The sequence below is a fragment of the Heteronotia binoei genome, chromosome 15 (genome assembly GCF_032191835.1).
Source record: "Heteronotia binoei isolate CCM8104 ecotype False Entrance Well chromosome 15, APGP_CSIRO_Hbin_v1, whole genome shotgun sequence".
Lineage (NCBI taxonomy): Eukaryota > Metazoa > Chordata > Lepidosauria > Squamata > Gekkonidae > Heteronotia > Heteronotia binoei.
Window position 1 is genome coordinate 14,415,740 of NC_083237.1, and position 26,372 is coordinate 14,442,111.

At 42.5% G+C, this 26,372-nt stretch overlaps 1 protein-coding gene across 1 annotated transcript; it reads right to left on the bottom strand.

The window, feature by feature from the left end:
* Positions 1 to 1,465: 1,465 nt before the first annotated feature.
* On the bottom strand, positions 1,466 to 25,409 carry LOC132583103 (vomeronasal type-2 receptor 26-like). The gene is made up of 6 exons (XM_060254770.1): positions 24,807 to 25,409; positions 11,924 to 12,162; positions 10,905 to 11,196; positions 8,302 to 8,529; positions 4,414 to 4,540; positions 1,466 to 2,364 (listed from the first exon to the last, which is right to left on the bottom strand). The coding sequence occupies exons 1-6, from the start codon at positions 25,407 to 25,409 to the stop codon at positions 1,466 to 1,468; spliced, it is 2,388 nt and encodes a 795-aa protein (XP_060110753.1).
* Between the last annotated feature and the right edge of the window lie 963 nt (positions 25,410 to 26,372).

The following is a 26,372-nucleotide window of genomic DNA, read 5'->3' on the forward strand; positions in this document are numbered from 1 at the left end:
GGCAAACCACACTGCAACAAAAAGTCTGCCAAGAAAACATCATGTTGTGATGTCATCCCACGGGTTGGTAACAATTTGGTGCCATTCTATATGAGTGGCAAACTTATGGATTCTCATCCTTTTCCCTATAGAAAAAGATTACCTATAGCATATAAAGAGTGAGGGAGAGAGGAAATGCATATGTACAACTTTATTTTGGATTCCTTGCTGAATCTGTTGATATGCTGATAAATTTATGTGTGGATAAATTACCCCTGTTAGAAACTGTTTTTAAAAAAATATATAAAATTTATTTTTAATAAATGGTTTCTAAGGAGAGCCAGTTTGGTGCAGTGATTAAGTGTGCGGACTCTTATCTGGGAGAACCAGGTTTGATTCCCCACTCCTCCACTTGCAGCTGCTGGAATGGCCTTGGGTCAGCCATAGCTCTGGCAGAAGTTGTCCTTGAAAGGGCAGCTGCTGTGAGAGCCCCCTCCATCCCCACCCACCTCACAGGGTGTCTGTTGTGGGGGAGGAAGGTAAAGGAGATTGTGAGCCGCTCTGAGACTCTTCGGAGTGGAGGGCGGGATATAAATCCAATATCTTCTTCTTCTTCATCTTCTTATAGAAAAAGAGGTGCTAGATCTCATTAGCACAACTCATTTGCATATGTCACACGCCCCTGACGTCACCAGAAGGTGTACTAAATTATATCAGCTCAGCATCTACCTTAAAATGCTTCCTGAATTATAATTGCCACAATAAAACCTTACTCCTATCAAACTTTTAAAATTACTTTCTCCTATGTGACCACAGTGACATGATGAAGATTTCCATCTATCTGCTTTTAGATGTTTTGGTTATTTTCCCATTTTTTTGTGGGAGGGGGGGCAAATTAGAAAGTTTTGTCAAATCTGAGTTCAGCAAAATTCTCAAAGGGGGTTTGAACAATGGAGCCCAGAATCAAGGGTGTTTTTTTTTGGGGGGGGGGGATAGGAAAGAGAGATCACAATAAAATGCAGAGGTTCCAGAGCTCTGCTCCTGTGAGCTCCTGCCCAAAATGATGCCTGGTTTCTGATATTGAATACTGATGGTTGTTTTCGCTGCTCCATATAGATTTCTGTTATTCATACAAACTGTAGAAAAAAGGTGATAGGGAAAGGGGGGGGATCAGATGACAAATCACTAATTCCCCCAGTGGAGCACAAGTACATTAAGTTGGCCCAGTCTTAACCAGTACCAGATAGCAGGAGACACCGTTACAAAGTGAGGCCTTAGAGAGGTGATGTAGGGAAGGGAAGTTGTCAGCATTGGCTGACCAAAGACCAGTTGATGTCAGTGAAAGAGGGAGAGAAACCCACTCCAAAGATCGGAAAGAACTTCTAAACCACTTAAACTATGATGGATTCCTTCAAGGATGCTTTGGAACTGAGATTTCTGAGTAGATAATTCTTAGTCTACTCTATAAGAGAGAATGTATGGGTTCTCATCCTTTTCTACTTAACTGCTCCCTGTTGTTCAGGCCTGGCCTCAGCAAAATGATATAACATTTAGGGGAAAAGATGCAACCCAGTAACCCAGCACTAGATGACAAAATGGAGAAGATCTCCACAGCCACCATGAATTTCCCTTTGATGCTCAGGTAAGTTGGGAAGAAGGACAACCAAACACTGCAAAAGACCAACATGCTAAAAGTGATGAATTTGGCTTCATTGAAACTGTCGGGTAATTTCCTGGCTAGAAAAGCCACAGTGAGACTGATAACAGCCAGGAAGCCCATATAGCCTATGACACAGTAAAACATGGCAGCTGACCCTTCATTGCATCCCAGAAGAACTTTCCCAGACACTGAGTGCATATCCTGATCTGGGAATGGTGGGGAAGTACTGAGCCAAAGAGTGCAAATAGCTGCTTGAATTAAGGAACCAAAAAGGACAATAGAATGTGACATCTTTTTGCCCACCCATTTCTGCATCCTGGATCCTGGTTTGGTGGCCATGAAGGCCAGAACCACCGTGATGGTTTTGGCCAGTACACTGGAAAGGGCCAGAGAGAAAACAATGCCAAATGTTGCTTGTCGAATAAGACAGGTCACCTTTGCAGGTTTCCCAATGAAGAGCAGTGAACACAGGAAGCAAAGCAGGAGGGAGATGAGAAGTATATAGGTGAGGCTACGGTTGTTGGCTTTGACAATGGGTGTCTTCCTGTGCTGTATGAAAATTCCAAGCACCAGGAGTGTCACCAAAGTTAAAAAAATTGCCAGCATCACTAACACCCTCCCTAGATCTTCTTGGTAAGAGAGGTAGCTTATATACTTGGGGATGCAGTGATTTTTCTCTTTGCTGGGATGAAGATCATCTGGACATTGAACACAAGCTTCCATGTCTGAAAGGGAGAGTGGGAAGAAAGTTTGTTTAAATATTTTCATACTGTGAGCAATATCTCAAAGAAAAATATACATAAGCTGGAGAGGAATTGGTTTTCATTCTTCTTTTTCTTTTTCTTGCAGTTTCTCACTGCTAACATGCTGATGGGCTGGCCAATGCTACAGCTAATAGTGCTGGGGCAGGCCAATCAGGAAAATGATCACTTCCTTCCCCAGGCAGGAGGACTCTCTGTTACTCCTTGTTTAACCTTGCACAGCACATCTTGAGAACATGTGTGAGAGTGTTCTGAAGGCATCTCTTCTTCAGCCGTAACACACATTGAAAAAGCAAATCAAAGAAGAGTCTTGGAGGATGGGAGAGAATGAATCAGCTGTGTCTGGCTGAAAATTATCAATATTTGTCGGGGGGGGGGACAACAGTACAACTGGAAGGAGTATGGGAAGGAAGGAAGGAAGTTGGGAGATACTTTAAAAAATTATAAGAATTGTAAAGAAGTGCATTTTTCTTTTCTAGGAGGCTGGGAAGAAACCAAACCTCCCTTTTGCATCTTAACAATTTACCACACATTGGGCTGGGAACATACCAAAAGTGGGGGGAGTCAGTGCAATGACTTCCCAGCTTACTGTTATACATATGATAGTGGGTCTAGCTAGAGACAATAGAATGGTCACACTTCCCCTTCCTCCCTTCACCATGCAGGGAACAGAGTTTGGAAGACTTTGGACTACAAGTTCCAAATACAATCACCAGGGAGGAGCTGGTGGAAATGCTTCCATGACTTAGGCGGACCATGTCAAGTGGGAGGGGAAATAGATATGAAGAAACCACCTTGCAGGAGGAAGTAGCTCTCTTTCTTTGGGATGCTGCATTGAGGAGAACTCTGAGTTCTGGTCTGCACTCAGGCAGCCATTGACCATGTGGTCAACTGGCAAAGTTGGAGCAAGCTTTGAAGTAATCAAAACTCTGTAGAAAACTGTAACAGATAAGGTAAAGAGTCTATCCTATATTTCAACAACTGATAGAACATGTTTAAAGAGAGGGAAAGAGGATTTGTGGTTTGTAACAAATTATTTTCCCTATCCCTTGCTCAGATCTGGTGTTGTATCATATAGACCGTATATCACATAGTATTTACCTTTCGGACCTCTGAAGAAGACCAATCTAGGTTGAAACGCATCAGGTCAAGTTGAGTGAGTTCCCATTTTGGTTTTATGATTTTACATAGGATAGAGACTTATGATGGGCCCTTAAATGGTTTTAGCTTTCTACAATAAATACATGTATGTTGATTTATGATTTTTTTTACACTTTGTTTTTAATGTTCTGCCCTTTAATTGCATATTAACCTTTTAGGTTTCTTACTCCAGTTTTTGGGTTAAGTTTCTTTCCCTTCTTTGTTTTTCTTGTATCATATAGACCTTCACCATCATAAACACCATCGCAAACATACTATGTGAAGAGGGGAGTCCAGGGAAAGGCAGGCAAGCAGCGATTCCTCCAAGGGTGCTCAAGGCATTAATTTGTCCCCACTGTGACCAGGTACTGGGCAGCGAGAGATACTGGGGCAAGGCCTATGAATGTGGGAAGGAAAGCTTGGAGTCCTGCCCCTCTTGGTGGGCAATTCCTTACAAAAGGAGAGATGGCTTAGAGCAGCCTGTCACTCAAGGCTCTGTGGAGACTTAACCCTTCACAGTCCTGAACTGTAGATACAGCACTTCTAAGCCTATTTAAAAAGTGCAAGCCATCATAGATGCATATTAATGTACAAAGATATTATCATGAAATGTTTGGCATTTCTGCATGCCAAATGACAGATTTTTATCTTCCCAGAAGGAAGAATACAGGTGAAGCCCTAGTTCAGTGGTAGAGTATTTGTTAGGCATGTAGATGGTCCAAGGTTTATATCCCAGCATTTTTTTTTTGGAAAGTAGTGTGAAAGATCTCTTGAGTAGAGAATGGTGACCTTGATGGACCAACCATCCACTTCAGTTTAAGGCTGCTGCGTATTTGCACCTTGAACAAGAAGTTTTCACAATACATCTCTTACCCATTTGATCAGAGAACATCCCTTCTGGACAGGGAGAGCAACCATAGCAGCAAAATTTCTCTCCCTCTTTCTTTCTCTTGCTGTAGCCAGGAAGGCAGTGGTCATTGCACATAGATAGAGGCAGCCCCTGCATCAAGAAAGTGTTCCACAAAACTACGCTGTTATCAAGAAACGATGACATGATAGGCTTTGTATGTAACAGGCAATTAGCAAATGTTTGGTTATTACCACCTTTTGTTAGTTATTGCCACCGTCCCCCCACCTCACACACACAAATGACAGGCATGTGATTGTGCATATATGGATGTGTATATGTGTTAAGTTGTATAAAGTCATTTCTCATTTATGGGTAACCCATGGCCTGCAATATGTACTATCATTATTACCATTAATCAGGCCTCCTCCTCTTTCTACATCAGGATGCTGCAGAGGACAGGAACCAGGATCGTCTGTGGTGATGGGTCTCTGTGTTGAAGGCTTTGGCAGTGTTCTGTATGTGCTTAGAATTGGGTGTTCTTGCCTGGGAGTGGGATTTCTTGCCTGACTCACTGGGGCCTGAAGGACAGAGCTTGGGAGACTCGGGAACAATAGGCAGCCAGATCCAAATCCTGCTACCCTGCTCCAATCAAGAGCCCCCAACTGGTTTGAATGGTCCAGTCACAGGCAGCGCAGGAACTTTGGGTGTGTATATATTGGGGGCCTTACGGCCCTAGTCTTTAGTCTTCTTAGGCAGCACTATACCATGCTGTATTCAATAAAAGAGCTATGTTCACTACCACCTCGCCTCGTTACTGTATAAAACCCACTATATTATATTGGTGACAAAGGTGGGATCCTAGTAAGTGAGGCCAGCAGCTATGGGTGTTCCACACCACGCATGCACCACCAGCGCTGACAATGGCCGCTACGCCAGGAACAATTCCCGAGATTGATGTGACCAGCCCAGAGTGATGGGAGTGATGGGAGACCTGGTTGGATCGACTGGAGAACTTCATCCACTACCATGGAATTGTGGGGGATAAAAAGAGATTGCTATTCCTCAGCTTGTGTGGGATGAACACCCAGGAGCTAGTCCAGGGGCTAATGATGCCCACCCTCCTCAAGGATGCCTCCTACACATACATCACTGCCGCCCTGATGACCCATTTCACACCACAGTCGTCAGTCCTAACCCATCTCTTCGACTTTTCTGAGCTCAGGCAGTGACCCAATGTAGTCTGCCGTTGACTATATTGCAGCCCTCTGTCGGCTATCACTCCACCGCGAGTTTCATCGATTGGAGGAAAGACTGAGGGACCTTTATTTTCAGGCTGTAGGATGAGCTGCTGAGGAGGAAGCTGCTTGGGAAAGATGAGATGGACCTCCCCAAGGCGATCAAAGCAGCTACCGCCTATAAGAAATCTCAGGGAGAGCGCACACCAAGCCGCCTCATCCTCCTTGGAAGCAGATGGCTCGGGGAGATGACACTCTCAAGCTCCACCACGCCACTGAGAAGTGCCAGCCGCCATGTGCGACTGGAAACAAACCAGCGCGAGAGTGTGCAAGTTGCGGGGAAAACCACGAGCGCTGCTCTTGCCGATTCTGGGACACCATCTGCCACCAGTGTGGGAAGACGGGTCACCTTGCCAGGGTCTGCCGCTCAAAAACGATACCAATCCAAGAGAGCAGCCCCCAACAAATGAGTGGAAAATCGTAGAGGATATCAACGCCATCACTGCGTCGGTCGGATAGGTATGCAACATCCCCATGCCATCCCCAGATAAACTCAAAATGACAGTATTTATTGAGGGCGCCCCCTGTTGAATGGAGGTTGATTCAGGGGCCACACACACCATCATCTCCACCCAGACCCTAAAGAAACTTTGCCCCAAGGTGGGACCTAAGCTATACCTGTCCCCCGTGCTTGTATGAGACTTTCAGAAAATGGCGATTAGCATCAAAGGGGCCAGGGTAGTCAAGGTGCAATACGGGAAATTTTTGAGAGACCTTCCCTTGCTGGCGAAAGGGGACCTGAGTAGCCTGTTGGGCTGGGCTTGGTTTTCACCTTTGGGGATTCTAGTAGAGGGAATCCATCATGCCCCCGCCAGCATGGATTTCCAGGATATCTGTGGGGAGTTCCTGGCAGTTTTTGATGGGACACTAGGAACATACTGTTGATGCGCCCATGCTTAGTGTTGTTATAAACAAACCCCACGTGCTGCCCGTACGGCTAAAGGCCCGGTGGGTACCCTTTGCCTTGAAACCCAAGATAGAGGAGGAGCTAGACCACCTAGTGTCACAAGGGGTCCTGGAGCTGGTCACCGATGCAAGATGGGAAACCCCAATTGTCACCCCAGTCAAGCCAAATGGGAGCATCCGTATCTGTGCAGACTACAAATGCATGATCAATAAAGCGCTGCAGGACAACGCATACCCGGTCCCAGTGGGTAGTCATGTGTTAGCATCCCTAGCTGGTGCCAAAATTTTTGGGAAGCTGGATCTGGCCCAAGCATACTAGCAATTTCTGGTGGACGCCACCACATCCGAGGCCCAAACCATAGTCACACATCAGGGTGCCTTCCGGGTAAAGCACCTCCAGTTCAGGGTCAGCGTGGCCCCAGGGATTTTCCAGAGCTTAATGGATTCTCTCTTAAAAGGGATTCCCGGCGTCCAGCCATTTTTTGATGATGCGCTGATTACCGCAGCAACGGAAGAGGAATTCGCCAGCTGCCTCTGCACCATACTGCAGAGTTTCAACGAGGCGGGGCTCAAGGTAAATAGGGAAAAATGTCTGTTAGGGGTCCCTACAATAGACTTTTTGGGGTACACGGTGGATGCGAATGGAATCCACCCTTCCAAGGACAAAATCACAGCCATTTGCAACGCACCAACCCCCACTAACAAAGCCAAATTGCAAGCATTCCTAGGCATCCTCAATTTTTACCATGCCTTCCTCCCGCACAAGGAGGCGGTAGCGGAACCCTTGCATAGACTCTTAGACAAAAGGGCTCCGTTGGTTTGGGTCCGCCGGCCAGCTGCCACCTTCCAGGCCGTTAAAGACCTCCTGACATCCAACAGCTTGCTGGCGCACTTTGATGAGAGGATGCCCATAGTTTTGGCCTGTGACGCCTCCCCCTACGGGGTGGGCACTGTCCTGGCCCATGTGTTGCCTGATGGCAGAGAGGTCCCAGTGGCCTATTACTCCAGAACATTGCAGAAACCGGAGTGCAACTACGCGCAAATAGACAAGGAGGGCCTGGCAATCATGGTGGGAGTAAAAAAAAAATTCCATGATTACTTATACAGCTGCCCCTTCACCATCCATATGGACTACAAGCCCTTACTTGGCCTCTTTGCCCCCAACCGACAAACGCCCCAGATGTTGTCACCCAGGGTACTACGGTGGTCCATTTTCTACAACTGCAACTACAATTTTGAAATTTTCCAACATGAATACTGAATATATCAAAGAAAGAAGCAACATTTTAGCAAAATTATATATTGTATGCACTTAGGTTGTTTCATATCGTGAAGAAATGAGGACATAAACTGACATGTTAGGAAAAGGTCAGAGTGTCAGCTCCCTGCCCCCACATATAAATGCATATGTGGAAAGATTGCTGAAATCTCCCTAGGGGAGTGGAGGTAGAGAAGAGAAATTTGACATCAAAACTGCAATGACAGAAGGAAGGAAGGAAGGAAGGAAGGAAGGAAGGAAGGAAGGAAGGAAGGAAGGAAGGAAGGAAGAAAGAAAGAAAGAAAGAAAGAAAGAAAGAAAGAAAGAAAGAAAGAAAGAAAGAAAGAAAGAAAGAAAGAAAGAAAGAAAGAAAGAAAGAAAGAAAGAAGAGAAATTTGCTTGCTTATGAAAGACGGAATGTAGACATTTAAGTGCCTGCAATAGTGACTCACCTGGTTAAAACTTCTGTGCCACTCAATCTGAGCATCATTAAGACTCAGTTCATTGCCTGGAGGGGCATGAGGATCCAGTCTTCCTACTTTGACTCTAACAAATGAGCCATTGGGGAAGGTTACCCAGTTAGTAACATCAAAATCTGTAACTAATTCATTGTATTTATCAAAACACACAATATCTCCAGCACTATTATTGAAGAAGATATTCTTTAAAAAGCTATGGATCTGGGTTGAAAGAGAACACAAAACAAAAGCAAAAAGAGATACCTTAAAATGTTAGGTCCCTGCTTTATGAAGTCATCCACAGATCGGAAGTTATCTGTCTGTCTGTCTGTCTGTCTGTCTGTCTGTCTGTCTGTCTGTCTGTCTGTCTATCTATCTATCTATCTATCTATCTATCTATCTATCTATCTATCTATCTATCTATCTATCTATCTATCTATCATCATCATCATCATCATCATTTATCATCTATCATCTGTCTGTTTATCTATATGTAGCTTTACCTGTTGATGTGTATAGCCAAAAATCTTTGTTTTTAAAGCACAGGATGTGAATGTAGGGGGTATCCGGGCAGGTCTGGTTGGTGGCTGAGGCTCACGCATAGCTTAGATTGGGTTAATAGAGTTTGTGCAATGAGTTTCGACAGCTGCTGCTTGCAGGATGATGGGATCTGGCTGGATGGTCAAGTCTGTTAAAAAGGGTAACTACAAATCTCAGGTGAATGAGGAATCTTATGTTGGGTTAGCAAGTGTTTTCCAGAGTTCACAGTGGAGAAGAGATGACTGTGGAACAAAGCAAAAGCTGGAGAGGTAGCATTCCCACATCAGTCAGAAGATGAGAAGTAGGAAAGGAGGTAACAATGCTGGCAACAGGGAGCAGGCAGGCAAAGTTTGGAGCAACAAGCTGGTCAGAGGGGTGTAGGAGCAGCTCTCCAATACAGCATAGATCAGGGGAAGCAAAGATAAAACTAGAGACTTCATTGTGGTTTACAGACAACCAGTTAATTACACCTGATTGAGTGAGGAGAACTTTTTGGAGAATTCTAAAGATGCTGGGACAAGGACCAGGGAAGGGCAAGAGGACTTCTCATGAAATCTGAGCACTGTGCCACAAGGGCTGGCTAAGTCAGTGGGAAGGCTCTGAGGTTTAAGGTTGTGGCTGCGAAAAGCTGAACTGTACAAGTGGTGTTTGTGCAAATTACATGTGATACTGGCCAAGGAGAAACTAGACAGTGTATTCTCAGTGTATTCACATAGTCCCCTGGTTTGAGGTCATGGAGTTTAGTCACATTCAATTAATTTTGAATGAACTTAAAGATGATGATATTGGTTTTATATCCTGCCCTTCACTCTGAGTCTCAGAGTCTCAAAGTGACACACAATCTACTTACCTTCCTCCCCCACAACAAACACCCTGTGATGTAGGTGAGGCTGAGAGGGCTCTCACAGAAGTTGCCCGTTCAAGGACAACTCTGCAAGAGCTATGGCTGAACCAAAGGCATTCTAGCAGCTGCAAGTTGAGGAGAGGGGAATCAAACCCACTTCTCCCAGATAAGAGTCTGCGCACTTAACCATTACACCAAGCTGGCTCTCTTCTATTCTTACTGTCTCTGGATGATGGACGTTAAGAATGTAATACTACCTGTGAAGGTTGTACATTCTGGAAATCCAGACTTCCTACTCCTGCCAGTCTTTTGTGTTTGGATTTCAGTAAGTGGATGTAATGTAAAGCATGTGCCACTGAATGTACAGCATTGTAAACATTGTAGCTATGACCAGTCATACTCATTTCAAACAAAATCCCAGGAAGGTTCTCCAATTTCTCCTCCCCAGTACAGGTCTGTATATTTTCCTTCTCCTCGTTAGATGCTATCAATGAACAACTGAATGCCTGTTCCCAGAAGTCCTGGATAAAGTTGTCTCGTCCATGCCAAAAAGGTCTAACGGTCTGAAGGAATTTTTGGAATCCTGGTGGCTGATTGGAATGGACTGCAAAGGACAGGGCACCATGAAAACTTTGAATATCCCAAAACCTTTGGATAGAGGCTGATTCAAAGTCCCAGTGGGATGTAGTAATCCACACCTTACCGGGTAATGGTAATGAAAATAAGGGTGCCTGAAATAGAATTGAATGCATTATTATCATGGCGGGTTGTTTACTGTAAATATAACATACATTGGCTTTTCTGTTCAGGAGAACAGGGTATTTTTCCCACTGCATTAAAAAAAACTCTGCAAATTCTTCCAGATAAGATGGTTTGGGTAATCTGAAAGTGAAAGCGATGCAAATGCTATTCTCAGTCAGTATTGGTTCTACAGTCTGAAAAAACCTGTCTCCACTGTCATCATCCAGAGCCAGGAGGCCAACCCAAGTCCATCCAAAATGGTGCAGTAGTAGGACAACTCCTCTGTGCTCATAGGCTTCATTAGGAACCATCTGATACACAAAAGGAAATTGCTTTTTGTCATCCTGTGTGAGGGAAAACGATCCATAAGAGAGCTGAAAGGAAAGGCATACATATTAGTTTTTCTTTAATGGATTAAAGATGAATGGTGAATTGCCTGTGTATTTTCTACAGCTTCCTGCATGCAGCCTACCTGTGGAGTTTTGTAGATGTTCAGAATGGTGGCAATATTAGCAGAGATTTCAGAGAAAAGCCCTCCAATGACAGCTATAAGTTTCTTTTGTGCAGAACAGCTGAAGTTGGGTACCAGCTTATGGTATGCGGAAAATAGGGAGAGAGTGACTCTATAGGTCATTGTTCCAATGTCATTACTGTTGAGGATGTAGAAACCCAAACTGATGTTGGATATGAAACTGGGATTCTCATTTATTTCTTTTATAGCAAATGCCAAGGCCAAGATATGCTGGTAGTGTTTTGTTATTGACCTGCAAAAGTGAATAAAGAGATGCAAAAGTACATGCAACGTTCATCTTTCCATCTGAGCATCTAATTTTTGAGCAGTCTTTTAAACCTGGGCATTAGTAACAAGAGTTAGTCTGACAAACAAAACAACAACAAAAATTGATAAGCTTTGTGAATAAATCAGCTTCAATGGCACATGGAAAGGTTTGCTTGTTTTATTTTTTCTTTTCTTTTCTTTCCCTTTTTCATATCACCTTCTGCCATCATCGCAAGCAACTAAGTATGAGTCCATAAGATCACTTTCATATGTTTGCTTTTGGGGTGGAGATGTATGTTGTGTACTACTGTCATAAGTTTTAGTCCTTACAATTGTCCTTTCACTGGTTATACTCTGGTTTACCATTCCTATTTTTATGCACAAATCCTTAATTAATGCATAAACATATTTTCAACCTCATGTTGAAATTATATACATGCCACCCCAAAACACTTTCCATTAAGTAACTTGCACTGAACAGATTTCAGTAGTATTCAGGAAAATCCTTGCTAGAATGGGACCTTTGTCATTTCAACAGACATATGCCATTTTTCAACACAAAGACCATTGTTATGTCATTTCTGCACAACTGATTCACAAATTGTGAATGGAAAAAGAAAAGTAAATTGCAACTCAAATACTGTATGACTCAGCAGTCTTCTCTCAACTGCAAACAATCTGCACAACGTATAAAAAAGAAAGAGAATCCTTACGCAGGGTCGCTAATCACCATTCGTGCAGGGTGCTCCGTGAAAGACAGGAGGTTATTTGTGAATGTAGCCTGAGTGGGGATCCCACCAATGAGTACATCTCCTGCTTGATAAAATTTGTGATGAATAGGAAAAGGATCATTGTGCATGGTGTAGCTGATGGAATTCATCTCACATATTATGGGACATGGCACCATTACCAGCCACACCAGTTCCAGCAGCATTTGAGTGACCAAACATTTCTGCCAAAAACAAATGGAAATGTACTCATCTACCACATTATTTCGTTTCATTTTTCCTTGTCCATCTGCATCTCTGAAGGGCATGATCGAACTTCCCTTGATCCTCAACATCAACAGCAGCATGTCTTTATGAAAAGTAGACTAATATATCAAAAGCAGGTATTTCATATATCCAGTCTTTCTATAAGGTCAGTTAAAATTGTGGAAAATAGACTTCATATCTTGAAGGAGGGTTGAGAGTAGCAAATTAGAGACATGCACATTGCATTAAGATGCTATTCATAGTTGTGAGGACTTGCAAGAGTACAGTTTTAAATTTAGTAATCAGAACTAGCTGAGTGAGTGCTGAAAAGAGAAAAGATTGCATCAACTATAGTATGACGCTGTAATTAAAAAAAAAAGTATCAAGTAACCACAAATTGAATAGCAAAGGAGCATGCAAAATATGAAGAAAAGCTGCTTTCTCCAAATGCAGTTCTGGTGAAGAAAGATGATTTTAATATAATTTATCACCTGTAAGTATTATGGTTTTTTTTACTGGATCCTGTATATCCATTCTCAACAAGCAGAAACAGATAGTTTTCATAATTAATGGGGAGATAATCACCTCAATCAATCAATTAAGCCTTTAATGGCATAGGTAGTGAATTAAGACAAAGTGAATAATCACCTCTCTACTGAGAGCTACTTCTGGACCCCAAATCTGAAAACTGACACACAAGAGGCATCAAAAATAGAATTTGTCTTTACCTGTCTTTGATCATCACCCTGCAGTTCATACCCCCTCCAAAATCTATCCAATGTCCTGCTAAGCAAACAAGTGATGCAACTGTCCTGAATAATGAATAGCTTCTGACATTGCCCCATAGTAATGAAGGGGCCTGTGGGGGCCCTGCTGCCTGACTTCAGCTGATAGGCAGCCCCTTTAAGAAGTGTGGGATGCTGGAGGCTGCTTCAACACCCTGATAGGCCCATGCGATTTCTCAAGTGGCAGCTCTCTTGGGTGCTCTCCCCTCTGCTACCCCCTACCACATGATTGCAAGCATTCCAGAGGGGAAATGGAACAGCTGGCAGCCTCCCAGACTTTTAAAAGAGCCTTTTAGAACATAAGAGAAGCCATGTTGGATCAGGCCAATGGCCAATCCAGTCCAACACTGTGTCACACAGTGCCATAAAAGCCATGTGCTATCAGGAGGCCCACCAGTTGGGCTAGAAGCCCTCCCACTGTGCCCCCCCCCCAAGCACCAAGAATACAGAGCATCACTGCTCCAGACAGAGAGTTCCAACAATAACTCCCTATTTATACAAATGGTGAAATCAATAACATTATGGTCACTGCTCCCAAGCAGTGCGATCACTTTTACATCTCTCACCAGGTCTTGGGCATTACTTAGGACTAAATCCAGGATCACCTGGTAGGTTCTGTGACCATCCGCTCCATAGCACAGTCATTGAGAGTGTCTAGGAACTCAATCTCTTCCTCCCAACCAGAACACATATTGACCCAATCAACCTGCGGGTAGTTAAAATCACCTATTATAACACAGTTTTTATGTTTAGCCACTGTCTTCCACTGGGGTGCCCCCTGAAAAATTGAGCCCCCCCCCTTCAAATTTGCTAATCCTGGCTATAGCCCTGCCCTGACAATAACTGACCTGCCAGATTGTGGACTGGTTGAAATTTCTGGGTCATCTTCAAGGTCAAGCCAACATAGAGCATGTTACAGTAATCTAGCGTCATGGGTAAAAAAACCCCACAATGAATTTCCATGGGCAGATCAGCTGGGTCTAAGGAAGGACAGAGTTGATGATCTAGATGCAGAATGACGCAGGATACTTCTGGCTACAGTTGCCACCTACAGCTTTGAGGTGGGAAGCCTCCTGCTGATGCTCCCAAGACCCCCCCCCATGCTTTTTCAGTAGAATGTGGGGTGGGGAGATGGTGGGGGGGGAAGGCATAAGTTGATGCATTGACTTCACTTCCAGTTGAAGCCCTGGACCTGATATCATTGTGTCAAACAATGATTTAGGATTTCTACAGCATCGTTTATGGTAGTGATATCACTTTCTGGATTTTAACTAGAAGTGACTTTGATATGTTCTGTGAGAAGGGCTTTTTTTTTTTTTTGAAGAAAAAGTCCAGCAAGAACTCATTTGCATATTACCCAATGTTCCCTGATGTCACCATTGTTTTACACAGGCCTTCTCATAGCAAAAGTCAAGCAGGAACTCATTTGCATATTAGGCCACACCCTTTGATGCCAAGCCAGTTGAAACTGCATTCCTGTGCATTCCTGCTCAAAAAAATGAAATAAATAAAAATTCCCTGTCTGTGACACTCTGTTCCCTGTACTCAATTATCTGTGTCCCAGTCCCAAATGTTACCAGGGTTACCTGGTGAAATTCTGGCAATGCTACTTCTGGCCAGAGGGCCAAACTGCTTTTCAAACAGCAAGGCTGGATCCATGATCACCCTCATGCTCTTAACCTAGTTTATACTATTTAACAGAATTCTCAAATGCAGTGACCTATAATAAAGGGACAACCATTACTCTGCTATATTGGTAGTGCTCATATTTCTACAATATTTCTGGTGACTATAACAAGATCAGGTTCAACTCATTTAACTTAAAGGGAGCAGGGGGGAGCAAGAATGAAGAAAAGGCTGGAAGTGAAAAGGACACACACAGTGACAAAAATACATATTAAATACAAATATCATGATTAATGCTTAAACATCTTCTGAATTAATTTGATTTGGAGGTCATGCTAAATGATACTACGGAAGGAGTTTTTTTTAAAAAAAATTAGAAGCTTATTTCCAGACTACAGAAACCACTTCCCCAGTAAGAAATGTCAGCTGGAGAGGATGGAGTCTATGGCATCACATTCCTACTGAGCTCACTTTTCTCCCCATATTCTGCTCTCCCCAGGCTCTGCCCTCCACTTACTGATCAATTGACTTGTCTTTCTCAGACCTGTAGACCTGCCCAGCTTTTTTTTTTTTAACTAAGACACTTTGCTGTTTGATTCCAATCTTTTATCATCATTTGTAATTTTCTTGCCAGTTGACTGAATCCTTATCATATCTGTAATCTCTTTGATTGCAAAAACAGCAAAGGCTTCCGTTCATTTCCATATCTGTAATCTTTCTTGAGGAACAATGAAAAAAGCAGATGATAAATTAAGGAAGGCTGGTTTTCATACATCACTTTTCACTACCCCAAGGAGTCTTAAAAGCAGCTTACAATCCCTTTCCTTGCAATAGACACCCCATGAGGTAGGTGGGGCTGAATGAGCTCTGAGAGAATTGGGATTGGCCCAAAATCACCCAGCAGGCTTCATGGGGAGGAGTGCATAATCTAACCCTGTCTTTAAGATTAGAGTCCACCACTCTTAACCACAACACCATGCTGGCCCTCTAATAATAATAATAATAATAATAATAATAATAATAATAATAATAATAATAATAATAATAATAATAATAATAATAAAATAAACCAGTGTTGCAATGGTGAATTGACAACAATGAGGGGGAAAGAACATAATATAAATATTCCTTTCAATTTTTCAGTCTTTTATAATCAAATGTTATATTTGCAACAATAAGTATGAAACCCAGGTAAATAAGAAAATACCACACATACATAATATTCAATAATACATATAAGAATACCTATATAAAGGCCACACAGCATTCTCTCAATTCCTAGGCAACTCCTTTTCTTTAAAATACACCAGGGGTGGCCAACGGTAGCTCTCCAGATGTTTTTTGCCTACAACTCCCATCAGCCCCAGCCACTGGCCATGCTGGCTGGGGCTGATGGGAGTTGTAGGCAAAAAACATCTGGAGAGCTACCGGCCACCCCTGAAATACAATATTAGATGCTGGACCATACCTTAAATATCTATATTTTTAACATTGAGGGGATAAGAAACTTTTTTCTTAATCCACTGTTTAGTGACCATTCTTTCTTAGTAAGCAAGCTGTGAGCATTGTGTTTAACAATGTGTTAAATTCAACATGTGTTAAATGAGTTCAACATATTAAAGAAAATAGAAACATAATATTTCATGAATATTCCTGGTCAGAAACAATTATGTGGTTAGCTTCCCCCTCCAGATAGAAGGTGACACCTAGAAGGGGACAGAGAATTGGGAGGTTTGAGAAGCCAGGAAGTGTCTTCCTGGAGATTTCAAGAAAAGCTTCTTTGAAACACAAGAAGTGGGCAGAGATATTTGAATGGTTATGTGCAGTGGGGGAACCACTTTGGGGGTGATTCTATCTAGGAAGAAGGAGCTCTCACATCTAAGCTCCGGAAGAAAGCTACTTGCATGAAGAAAGCTGCCAAAGTAATTGAAAACCTTTAGGTGTTCTGTAAGTTTTAAGTTAAAGACCCTCACTGATTTCTCACAAGCTTGTTCTGGTTTTGGAACCCTTTTCTCCCAGGCTCTTGGACACATGGACATATGAAGCTGCCTTATACTGAATCAGACCCTTGGTCCATCAAAGTCAGTATTGTCTACTCAAACTGGCAGTGGCTCTCCAGGGTTTCAAGTTGAGGTTTTTTCACATCTATTTGCCTGGACCCTTTTTTGGAGATGCCAGGGATTGAACCTGGGACCTTCTGCTTACCAAGCAGATGCTCTACCACTGAGCCACCGCCCCTCCCCCTGTCCAATTTTGAAGACATTGCCTCAAGGATGTGACTTGTCCGGCCTCTTTCCCGCTGCAAGCAGACACTGGTTTTCAAAGGATCTTGCTTGCTGTGGGAAAGAGGAGGGGCAAGTTGTAGCCTCGTGGCAACTTGTGCAAAATTGGACAGAAGCACGGGGGGAAAGGGCTCCGAGATTGGAATAAGCCTAGTGAGAAAACGGTACCTGTCTAAGAATAAGACCACCTACTGCATGTACAGAATGAGGGAAAGAGGAAATGCATGTTTGAAACTTTCTTTTAGAGTTCTTGCTGAATTTGTTGCTGTGCTGAGTGTCTGTGTGTGGACAAATTATTCTTAATAAATTGTTTCTAATATTGAATGTTGGTGATTGTTTGCTCTTTGCTACAGAGACCTCCATTATTTGGACACACTATAGAAATAGGATGATGATGAGGGGGGATCAGATGACAATTTGCTAGTTCCCCCAGTGGCGCAAAACTGCAGTAAGATGGCCCATTGTTAACTAGTCTCCAGATAAAAGAAGGGACTGTATGGGGCCTTAGAGTGGTAATGCAGGGAAGGAAAGCTGTTAGCACTGGCTGACCAAAGGTCAGTTGATGTCAGTGGGGTTGAAAGAGAGAGACAAACCCACTCTGAAGGTCAGGAAGAACTTCTAAGCAAGTTAAACTATGACACATTCCTTCAAGAATCCTTAGGAACTGGGATTTCTGAGTGGGTAGTTCTTTATCCTAGAGTTTTCATCCTTTCCTAGTTAACTGCTCCCTGTTGTTCAGCTCAGGACTAAACCAGATGATGTAACATTTAAGGGAAAAGATGCAACCCAGTAACCCAGCACTGGATGACAAGATGGAGAAGACCTCCACAGCTACCATAGATTTCCCTTTGGTGCTCAAGTTAGTTGCGAAGAAGGACAACCAAACACTGCAAAAGACCAACATGCTGAAAGTGATGAATTTGGCTTAATCGAAACTGTCTTATTAATTAATGCATACACATATTTTTTACTTCATTTTGAAATATTTTCAACTGCCATCTCTGAACCTTTCCCAGAAAGTAAGCTGCACTGAACAGATTTCAGTTGTATTCAGAAAAATACCTGCTAGGAAAGCTGCCTTGTCATTTCTGCACAACTGATTCACAAATTGCAAATCTCTATAGGAAAAAGTAAGGCGAGGAAAGAAAAATTGGATTGTAAAGAGGGACATGTGGCGTAGTTACATCAGACAATAGAAATAGAAAGTGTGAGTATTCATGGATATTCAAATCAAGCTACAACATTTCAAAATTAGTCTTTCTCCTACTGGCCACTGACATCACAAGTCTCAGAGAATTCAGTATTGACTATAACAAGGGGATAGCACAGAGGAGTTATCTAAGTAAACCATGGTGTGGCAAAGTCTTCAATCCACATCATTATTACATACAACATGAGTCGACACAAGCAAAGTAAATGGTGACACCAGTGTCTGCTGAAATTCTTGTCTGCACACAGAAAAGGAAATAAATTGTAATTCAAGTAATTTATGACTCCACAGCCCTGTCTCAACCACAAGTGATCTGGAAAAAGAAAAAGAATCCTTACACAGGATTATTAATCATCATCCGTGAACGGTGTTCCATGAAATACAGAATGTCATTTGGATATGCAGCTAGAGAAGAGATCACACCAATGAGTATGTCCCCTGACTGATAAAATTGGTGAGGTACAGGTAAAGAATCATTGCATATGGTGCAGTTGATGGATTTCATCTCACATACTACAGGACATGGCCACATAAGCAGCCACACTAGTTTCAGTAGTAGCCTTGTGACCAAGCATCTCTCCCAGACACAAATGACAATGGGCGTTTTCCCACATAGCTTACCTCGGAGCGACGTCCCTCTTCACCGCGCAGCGTCTGCGCGGATTTCGCACCAACTGCTCCGCATAACCAGGAAGAGCCGCGGCTTTTGTGTCGCAGATGTAAACTGGTTTTTAGCGGTTTACATCTGCGGCGCAAAAGCCGCGGCTCTTCCTGGTTATGCAGAGCAGTTGGTGCGAAATCCACGCAGACGCTGCGCAGTGAAGAGGAACGTCGCTCCGAGGTAAGCTATGTGGGAAAACGCTCAATGTTTTCATCTACCATGTTTTTTCGTTTCATTTTTCCTTGTCCATCTGTATCTCTGAAGGGCATTATAGAATTTTCTTTAGTCCTCGACATCAACAGCAATATGTCTGTATCAAATGACGGATGTATCAAAAAGTAACAGAAATATGCCTTTCATGTATCCAGTATTTCTATAATGTCAGTTAAAAGTAGGGAAACTGGACTCTAACTATATTCTTCTTGTGATGGAGGATAAAGGTAAAGGTAGTCCCTCGTCAAGTCTTGAGTCATTACTAACCCATGGGGAGAGTAGCAAATAAGAGACATGCACCTTTTATTGAGATGAAGTGCATTTTTGTGAGAACTTTCAAAGGCACAGTTTTAAATTTAATAACTAGAAGTGGTTGAGTGAGAGCTGAAAAGTGAAAGGATTAAGTCAACTATAGTATGCAGGTGTGATTCCCCCTGCAAAGGATGGAGAGTAAGGAAAGTACCATAAATTGAATAGCCAAAAAGCATGCAAAATGCAGAGAAAGGCATCTTTCCCCAAATGGAATTCAGATGAATAAAGGTGAGTTTTTATATAATTTATCATCTGTAAGTATTATTGACTTTTTTTACTGGATTCTGTAAGTCAATTCTGAACAAGCCAGAAAGAGATAGTGTTCATAATTAGGGAGGGGGATAATCAGCTCAATCAATCAAACCTTTAATTGCATAAATAATGAATTAAGGCAGGGGTGGCCAACGGTAGCTCTGCAGATGTTTTTTGCCTACAACTCCAATCAGCCAGCATGGCCAATGCCTGGGGCTGATGGGAGTTGTAGGCAAAAAACATCTGGAGAGCTACCATTGGCCACCCCTGAATTAAGGAAATGTAGATTAACACCTCTCTACTGGGAGCTACTTCTGGGCCCAAGATCTGCAAATTGACACACAACAAGAATTTTTCTTCAGCAGCCTTTCATCATTTCTCTGCAGTTCATACCCCATCCAAAATCCATCCAAAGTTCTGCCTAACCAACAAGTGATACAACTCTTGAATAACCAATAGCCCCTGGCAACAACTGAGCTGCCAGATTTTAGATTGGTTGCAATTTCTGGGTTTCTTCAAGGGCAAACCAACACAGAACATGTTACAGTAATCCAGCCTCATGGTTAAAAAACAAGGAATTTGCATGGGCAGATCAGTAGAGTGTGGGGTGGGGAGATGGGGGGGGGTGGAAAGTTATAAGTTGATGCATTGACTTCACTTCCAATTGAAACCCTGGAACTGATACCATTGTATCAAACAATGCTTTAGAATTCCTACAGCATCATTTGCCGAAGTGATATCACTTTCCAGATTTTAACTAGAGGTGACTTTGATGTGTTCAGGCCACTGGGCCAAACTGCTTTTCAAACAGCAAGCCTGGATCCATGATCACACTCAAGCTCTTAACCTAGATTATACTATTTAACAGAATTCTCAAATCCAGAGATTTATAGTAAAGGGACAACCAATATGTTGGTAGTGTTCATATTTCCATAATATTCCTGGTGACTATAACAAGATCATGTTCAATCCATCTAATTTAAAGGGAGCTGTGGGGAGGAAGCAAGAATGAAGAAAATGTTGGGAATGGATAGGACACACACAGTGTCAAAATACAGGTTATTAGGGGGTTTATTAATGATTAAATGTCTTCTGAACTAATTAGATTTGGAGGTCATGCTAAAGGTCAGGGTGTACAAATTGGTTAGATATCAGAGTAAGGCTAGGTCCCAGTTTGGAGTATTTAAAAACCCTCTTGAATTTTTTTTTAAAAGTCTAACTTTGAAGTATACCTGATTTGGGTTATGCCCGCTTTTCAAGAAACAGAAAAATTTGCATAAAAGTGAGAGGGGGAGAAGGTATTGTTGTAAAGTATGAACTTTTAATGCAAGAGACTTTTTATTGAACCATTTGAACTGTGTTTCAGCAAAGGAAGGATCTTATGGAATGTCAGGAAACTCCAAAATGAGACAGACTGAAGGTATGGTAGTGCAAGCCAAACCTGGGAGGAACTGTAATACAGAAGTCAAACACAAAAAGCCAGAAGACTGTCACAATCGCTCTTTACTAAAACATACATCTCCTCAAAAAGTATACAACAAAGTTATTGGATATGTGGTTGAAATTATATTTATAATATGGAGTTCTTGCCTGGCTCATTAGAGCCTGAAGGATGGAGCTTGGGGACTTGAGAACAATAGGCAGCAGGATCCAAATCCCTGCTGCCCTGCTCCAATCAAGACCCCTGCTGGTTTGAATGGACCAATTGCACACTAGCACGGGAACTTTGAGTGTTGGCTCAGTCTTGAGTCTTATGCTTACCCTTTACTATGCTGGAATCAATAAAGTGTCATTTTTTGGGCAGATTTGTGACCGCCTAGTCCTACCACCACCACTCCATGTAAGTCACCACCAGTCCACGTAGGTGAGTTGCTATAGTAAGACACAGTCCAACAACACTCTGTGTACTTAACTATACCAGTTCCGCAGGGCCTGTAAGACAGCCCTCTTCCGGCTGGCTTATAACTAACCGGCATTGGAAACTGAGTGTAGTTTTAATAGACTGCTGTTATGTTTTTTAATATTTTAACTGTGTAAAATGTTTAAATTTAATATTTTTATGTTAGATTTTATATGCTGTGAGCCGTCCTGAGCCACTTCGGTGGGAAGGGCGGGATATAAATCGAAAATAAACTAAAACTAAACTAAATTACTTAACTATATACAGGTTTATTTACATATAGACAGATTCTCCATCAAAGTGCTCTGCCAATCAATCATATAGAGTAAAAGGGTAGTTATGTACAGCACAATATTACTTATATACACATGCAGTTAATCACTGTACCAATGAGTGATTATACATGGAGCCACCTCACCAGGCACTGGAACCACCTCACCAGGCACTGCAAACTGGACAGTCTGGTCAGACTGTGCGGACTGGTCAGACTGGGCCCATAACCCTGTTGTTAGGGTTTGTAGAATCTTTCGGGCTCAAGTGCTGTGTTCTACTGGAGAAAGTTTTTCTTCCAGACATTTCATTCTCAGCTGCAGAGAACATCCTCAGTGGCGTTGCAGCCGGAGCAGGCGCTCTGACCTTCTTGGCTGCTGTTCATTGAGTGGGGCCAGGGCTGCTGGAGAGCTGCTATTTCTAGGCTGGAGGGGGTGTGATGAAATGGATGTGCCCATTGTTTGGTGGGACTTTCTGGAAGGGTAGTGATAAGGAAACTGGCTGTTGAATGTGACCATTGTTCTGTGTTAATTGCTGGGAGGGTTGGAAGGGGTGTGAAGATAAGGAAGATGGTTGTTGACTGTGCTGATTGTTCTGTGGAATGTGCTGGTTGTTCTGTGACTTTCTGCAATTTATAGTCTGTAGGGCACAATTTTAACAGAAAGGAAGAAGGCATTTTCATCCACCAATCTTGGTACCCAGCTCTGCAAAACACCCTACAGACTATAAATTGCAGAAAGTCACAGAACAACAACAAACTAAACCAGCCTTGTGAATCTCTGCTTATATCCACCCCCAAATAGTGTCTTATGCTTCCCAAATGTTTCATTTTAAATAAGTTTTGCGTGGCTTCCATAAACCATTGTAATTGGGTGTTAGTATGGAACATGAAACAGATGTCATCAACAAAGACTAATAGATAACACTCTGTCTGTTCAATTGTTTTATAGAACATACATGGATCTGCCACACCCTGTTCAAATCCTAGAGCGATTAATGCTTTGCTCAAGCACTGATTCCATTCCCTGGCACTTTGTTTTAATCCATATAATGCCTCATTCAGTTTTAGAACCAATGTTTTGTTTGTACCTTCAAACCCTGGTATTTGTTCAATGTATAATTCCTTTTCCAGAGGCGCATTCAAGTATGCAGTAGTAAAATCAAAATTATGTACTTGCATCTTATCTTGCCCTGATTTGCATAATGCTGTGTTCAAAGTATCTGCTCTCACAGTGGGAGCAAACACCTGATCATAGTCCTCTCCTTCTACTTGTGAAAAGCCTCTAGCAACTAGTCTTGCTTTTCTTTGCATTTTGCCATCTGGTACCATTTTGACCTTGTATAGCCACCAGCACCCTATAGCCTTTTTCTCTGCTGGCAGACTTGTTACAGAAAACACATTATTTTCAGTTAATGAGTCGTACTCCCTTTGCATGGCCTGCTGCTAAGCAGTTCTCTCCGGTTTAGCCATAGCTAATACTTCCTGATAGCTTTGCGGCTCCTTAATAAATACATGGTTTACAAAGTTATTTACATAACCATATTTCTTAGGTGGTACACCTTTTTTACATCATGTCGACCTATGAGGTCCATCCATACTCTGTACAACCTCAGATACACTAGGTGAACTTATTTCTTGTTTTAAGGTAGGGCTTTCTTCCTCCATTGTTATGGGTAGTGCCACCTGTTTAGTCAAATCATTAGCATGAATCTTGTTCCACCCATGGTTTTCACAGAAATTTGCTGATCTACTAAAACTTATGTTTTGGTGCTCATTTGCAAACTGGTAGGCTTTCATGCCCGTTTGATACCCCCAAAACAAAAGTTTATTAGATCTATTGCCCCCTTTCTTCTCTGGTTTAATGGAATGTTTACCCATGCCTTGGTGCCAAACACTCTAGATGATCCAGAGTACGGTTTTGATTATATAACATCTTGTAGGGGATGTTATCAATGGGTTTTGTCCAAAGCCTATTTTTATATAGCAAGCAGACTTTAAGGCTTCTGCCCAGAAACTAATAGGCAACCCTGCATCCTTTAGCATAGCATGCATTGTAGTCTGTAACACTCCACCTCTGCGTTCTGCAATTCCATTCTCCTGAGGCGTTGCTACGTTTGCCACTTTATGCTCACTTCCTTGGCTGTGCAGCGTGTTTAAATGCTGAGGACATAAATTCTCCTCCCATGTCTGTCTGGATGGCACACAGACTTCCTAATTGCTTTTGTACCTTTTTGTACAAACATTTAATAGTATTGCATACCTCAGATTTTTGTTTCAAGACATACGCCCAGGAAAACCTTGAGTAATTGTCAGTTAGTATTAATGCATATCTGTTACTGGAGTGACTCTTGGGAAATGGACCTATCAGGTATGCGTGAATTAAGGCTAGTGGCCTCTCAGTCACTCTATCACTCCTTTGAGCTACAGGGAATGCCTGTGATTTTGCACATTTACACACTTCACAATCCAAGTATTTACTGCAATCCTTTACACCTTGTTTCCTCACAATAGATAGTGTCTTATTAATTGTATAAAAGCTAGCATGCCCCAATCTCCGGTGCATTAAATGAACACAGTAATCATGTGGGTTAACATTTAGCACAGTTTTAGCTAGTCTCAGCAGTGTTTTCAAACACATAAACATTGTCTTGCAGTCTTGTAATTCCCAGCACTCTATCCCCTTTAATTATTTTACAAACCTTATCAGTAAACATAACTGTAAATCCAGCCTTGTCAAAAACAAACACACTTAACAAATTGTTCTCTAATGACGGTACACACAGCTCATCAGAGAAAGTGTGCTACAATGCTGGAAAAGTCACACACTCCTGACAAAGTACCTCAGAGTTGTGGCTGTCAGCTAAACTGATGTGTTGACGGTTTCATGGCTGTTTATCTTGTAGCAAATGTTAGTCTTTGCAAAAAATCTGCGAAGTCCGGACGTCTAAAATTCACACTCCCGGAACGGCAGCATTTTTAGACACCACAAGCGATGCCTTGGAGCAGTCTTTGGAACCTGCAGACTGTCCTCCTTGCCTCCACCTGGTTTTCCACTCTGGACAAGCACTTTTAAGATGTGTTGTCGAGCCACAGCAAAAACATTTTCTCACCCTCAGGGCAACCTCCAACACCTCACCAAGTCGATTTGTGGTTGACGATTCCTTGCTGGCAACTTCTTTTGCTGTCTCCCCCAGTATGGAACTCTGACAAGCTGGTAGATAACCAGACTCCTGCAGATGTTGTTCCTCCGCAATCAGCCAGCCTGTTACGTACTCCAAGGTTAATTTGCTTGTCTCAGCTGTCTCAAGCGAAATTACAAGCATGTTATATTCAACCGACAGTGAGCTGAGGATTAAGTTGACTTTATCTTCGTCTGACACTGTCTTCCCTCTCTGCTTTAATTCATGGCAACATTGTGCCAGGGCATTTAAGTGTGCTCTTACAGACTCCCCCGGCTTCATTACTGTTCTGTAAAACCGCCGAATAATTGCGATAAGGGAGTCAGCAATACTTTGCACGTAAACTGCTTTTAAACAGTCCCAAGCAGCTTTAGCCATGTTCTTAACCGACAGATGGTTCCACTGGCTGTCTCCCACACTCAGTATGATATTCGCCATTGCCTTTTCGTCCTTTATCATGTCCTCCTTGCCGAGCTGGGCTGGAGGTGACTCAACCACTGACCACAAACACTCACGTTTGAGATAATGCTCCATGCGGAGAGCCCACACACTGTAATTAGTGGAGGTGAGCTTCCCCACAATCTGAGCTGTTGTGATAAGAGCCATGTTGAAAACCTTCCAGCACTGCTGTTCAAAGTCTCTCTGAGCTAGTCTTCACTCCCATACTCCAACAATGGCAGCAGACGTCCACTCCGGCTCAACACACCACAGCAGGCTGACCTTATCAAGAGCCTTGCAGACCAGGCAGACTGGAATCACCTCACCAGGCACTGCAAACTGGACAGAATGATCAGACTGGTCAGACTGAGTGGACTGGTCAGACTGGGCCCATAACCCTGTTGTTGTTTGAGCAGATTTTGACCACCTAGTCCTACCACCACCAATCCACGTAAGTCACCACCAGTCCACATAGGTGAGTTGCTATAGTAAGACACAGTCCAACAACACTCTGTGTACTTAACTATATACAGGTTTATTTACATATATACAGACTCTCCATCAAAGTGCTCCGCCAATCAATCATATAGAGTAGAAGGGTGGTTAAGTACAGCACGACATTACTTATATACACATGCAGTTAATCACTGTACCAATGAGCTTTCAGTGCTGAGTCATTCTGCACTCATCACCTTGTTACCTAATCAACCTGGTTGAAATCAGTTCTTACTTGTCAGAGTCTTGTTATAACACTGATGTTATCTATTTGACACTAGCTGTCAGATCAGCATGCTTCACTTGCCTCATGCCTTACTGAGCATTTTCATATGCTAACATACAGAGCTAATGTTTCAGTACCACCTCGCCTCATCACTGCGAAGAACCCACTATATTATAAATGTCTTTATGCATCACATTATACAATATTATAATTAACATATATAACTATTACAACCATGAATGATCATATTGTCTTATACAACAAGAGTACATGTTGTTATATGTGCCATATATGGATTTAAGATCTCCATATTGATGTTTAAGGTTCAAAGACTGCTT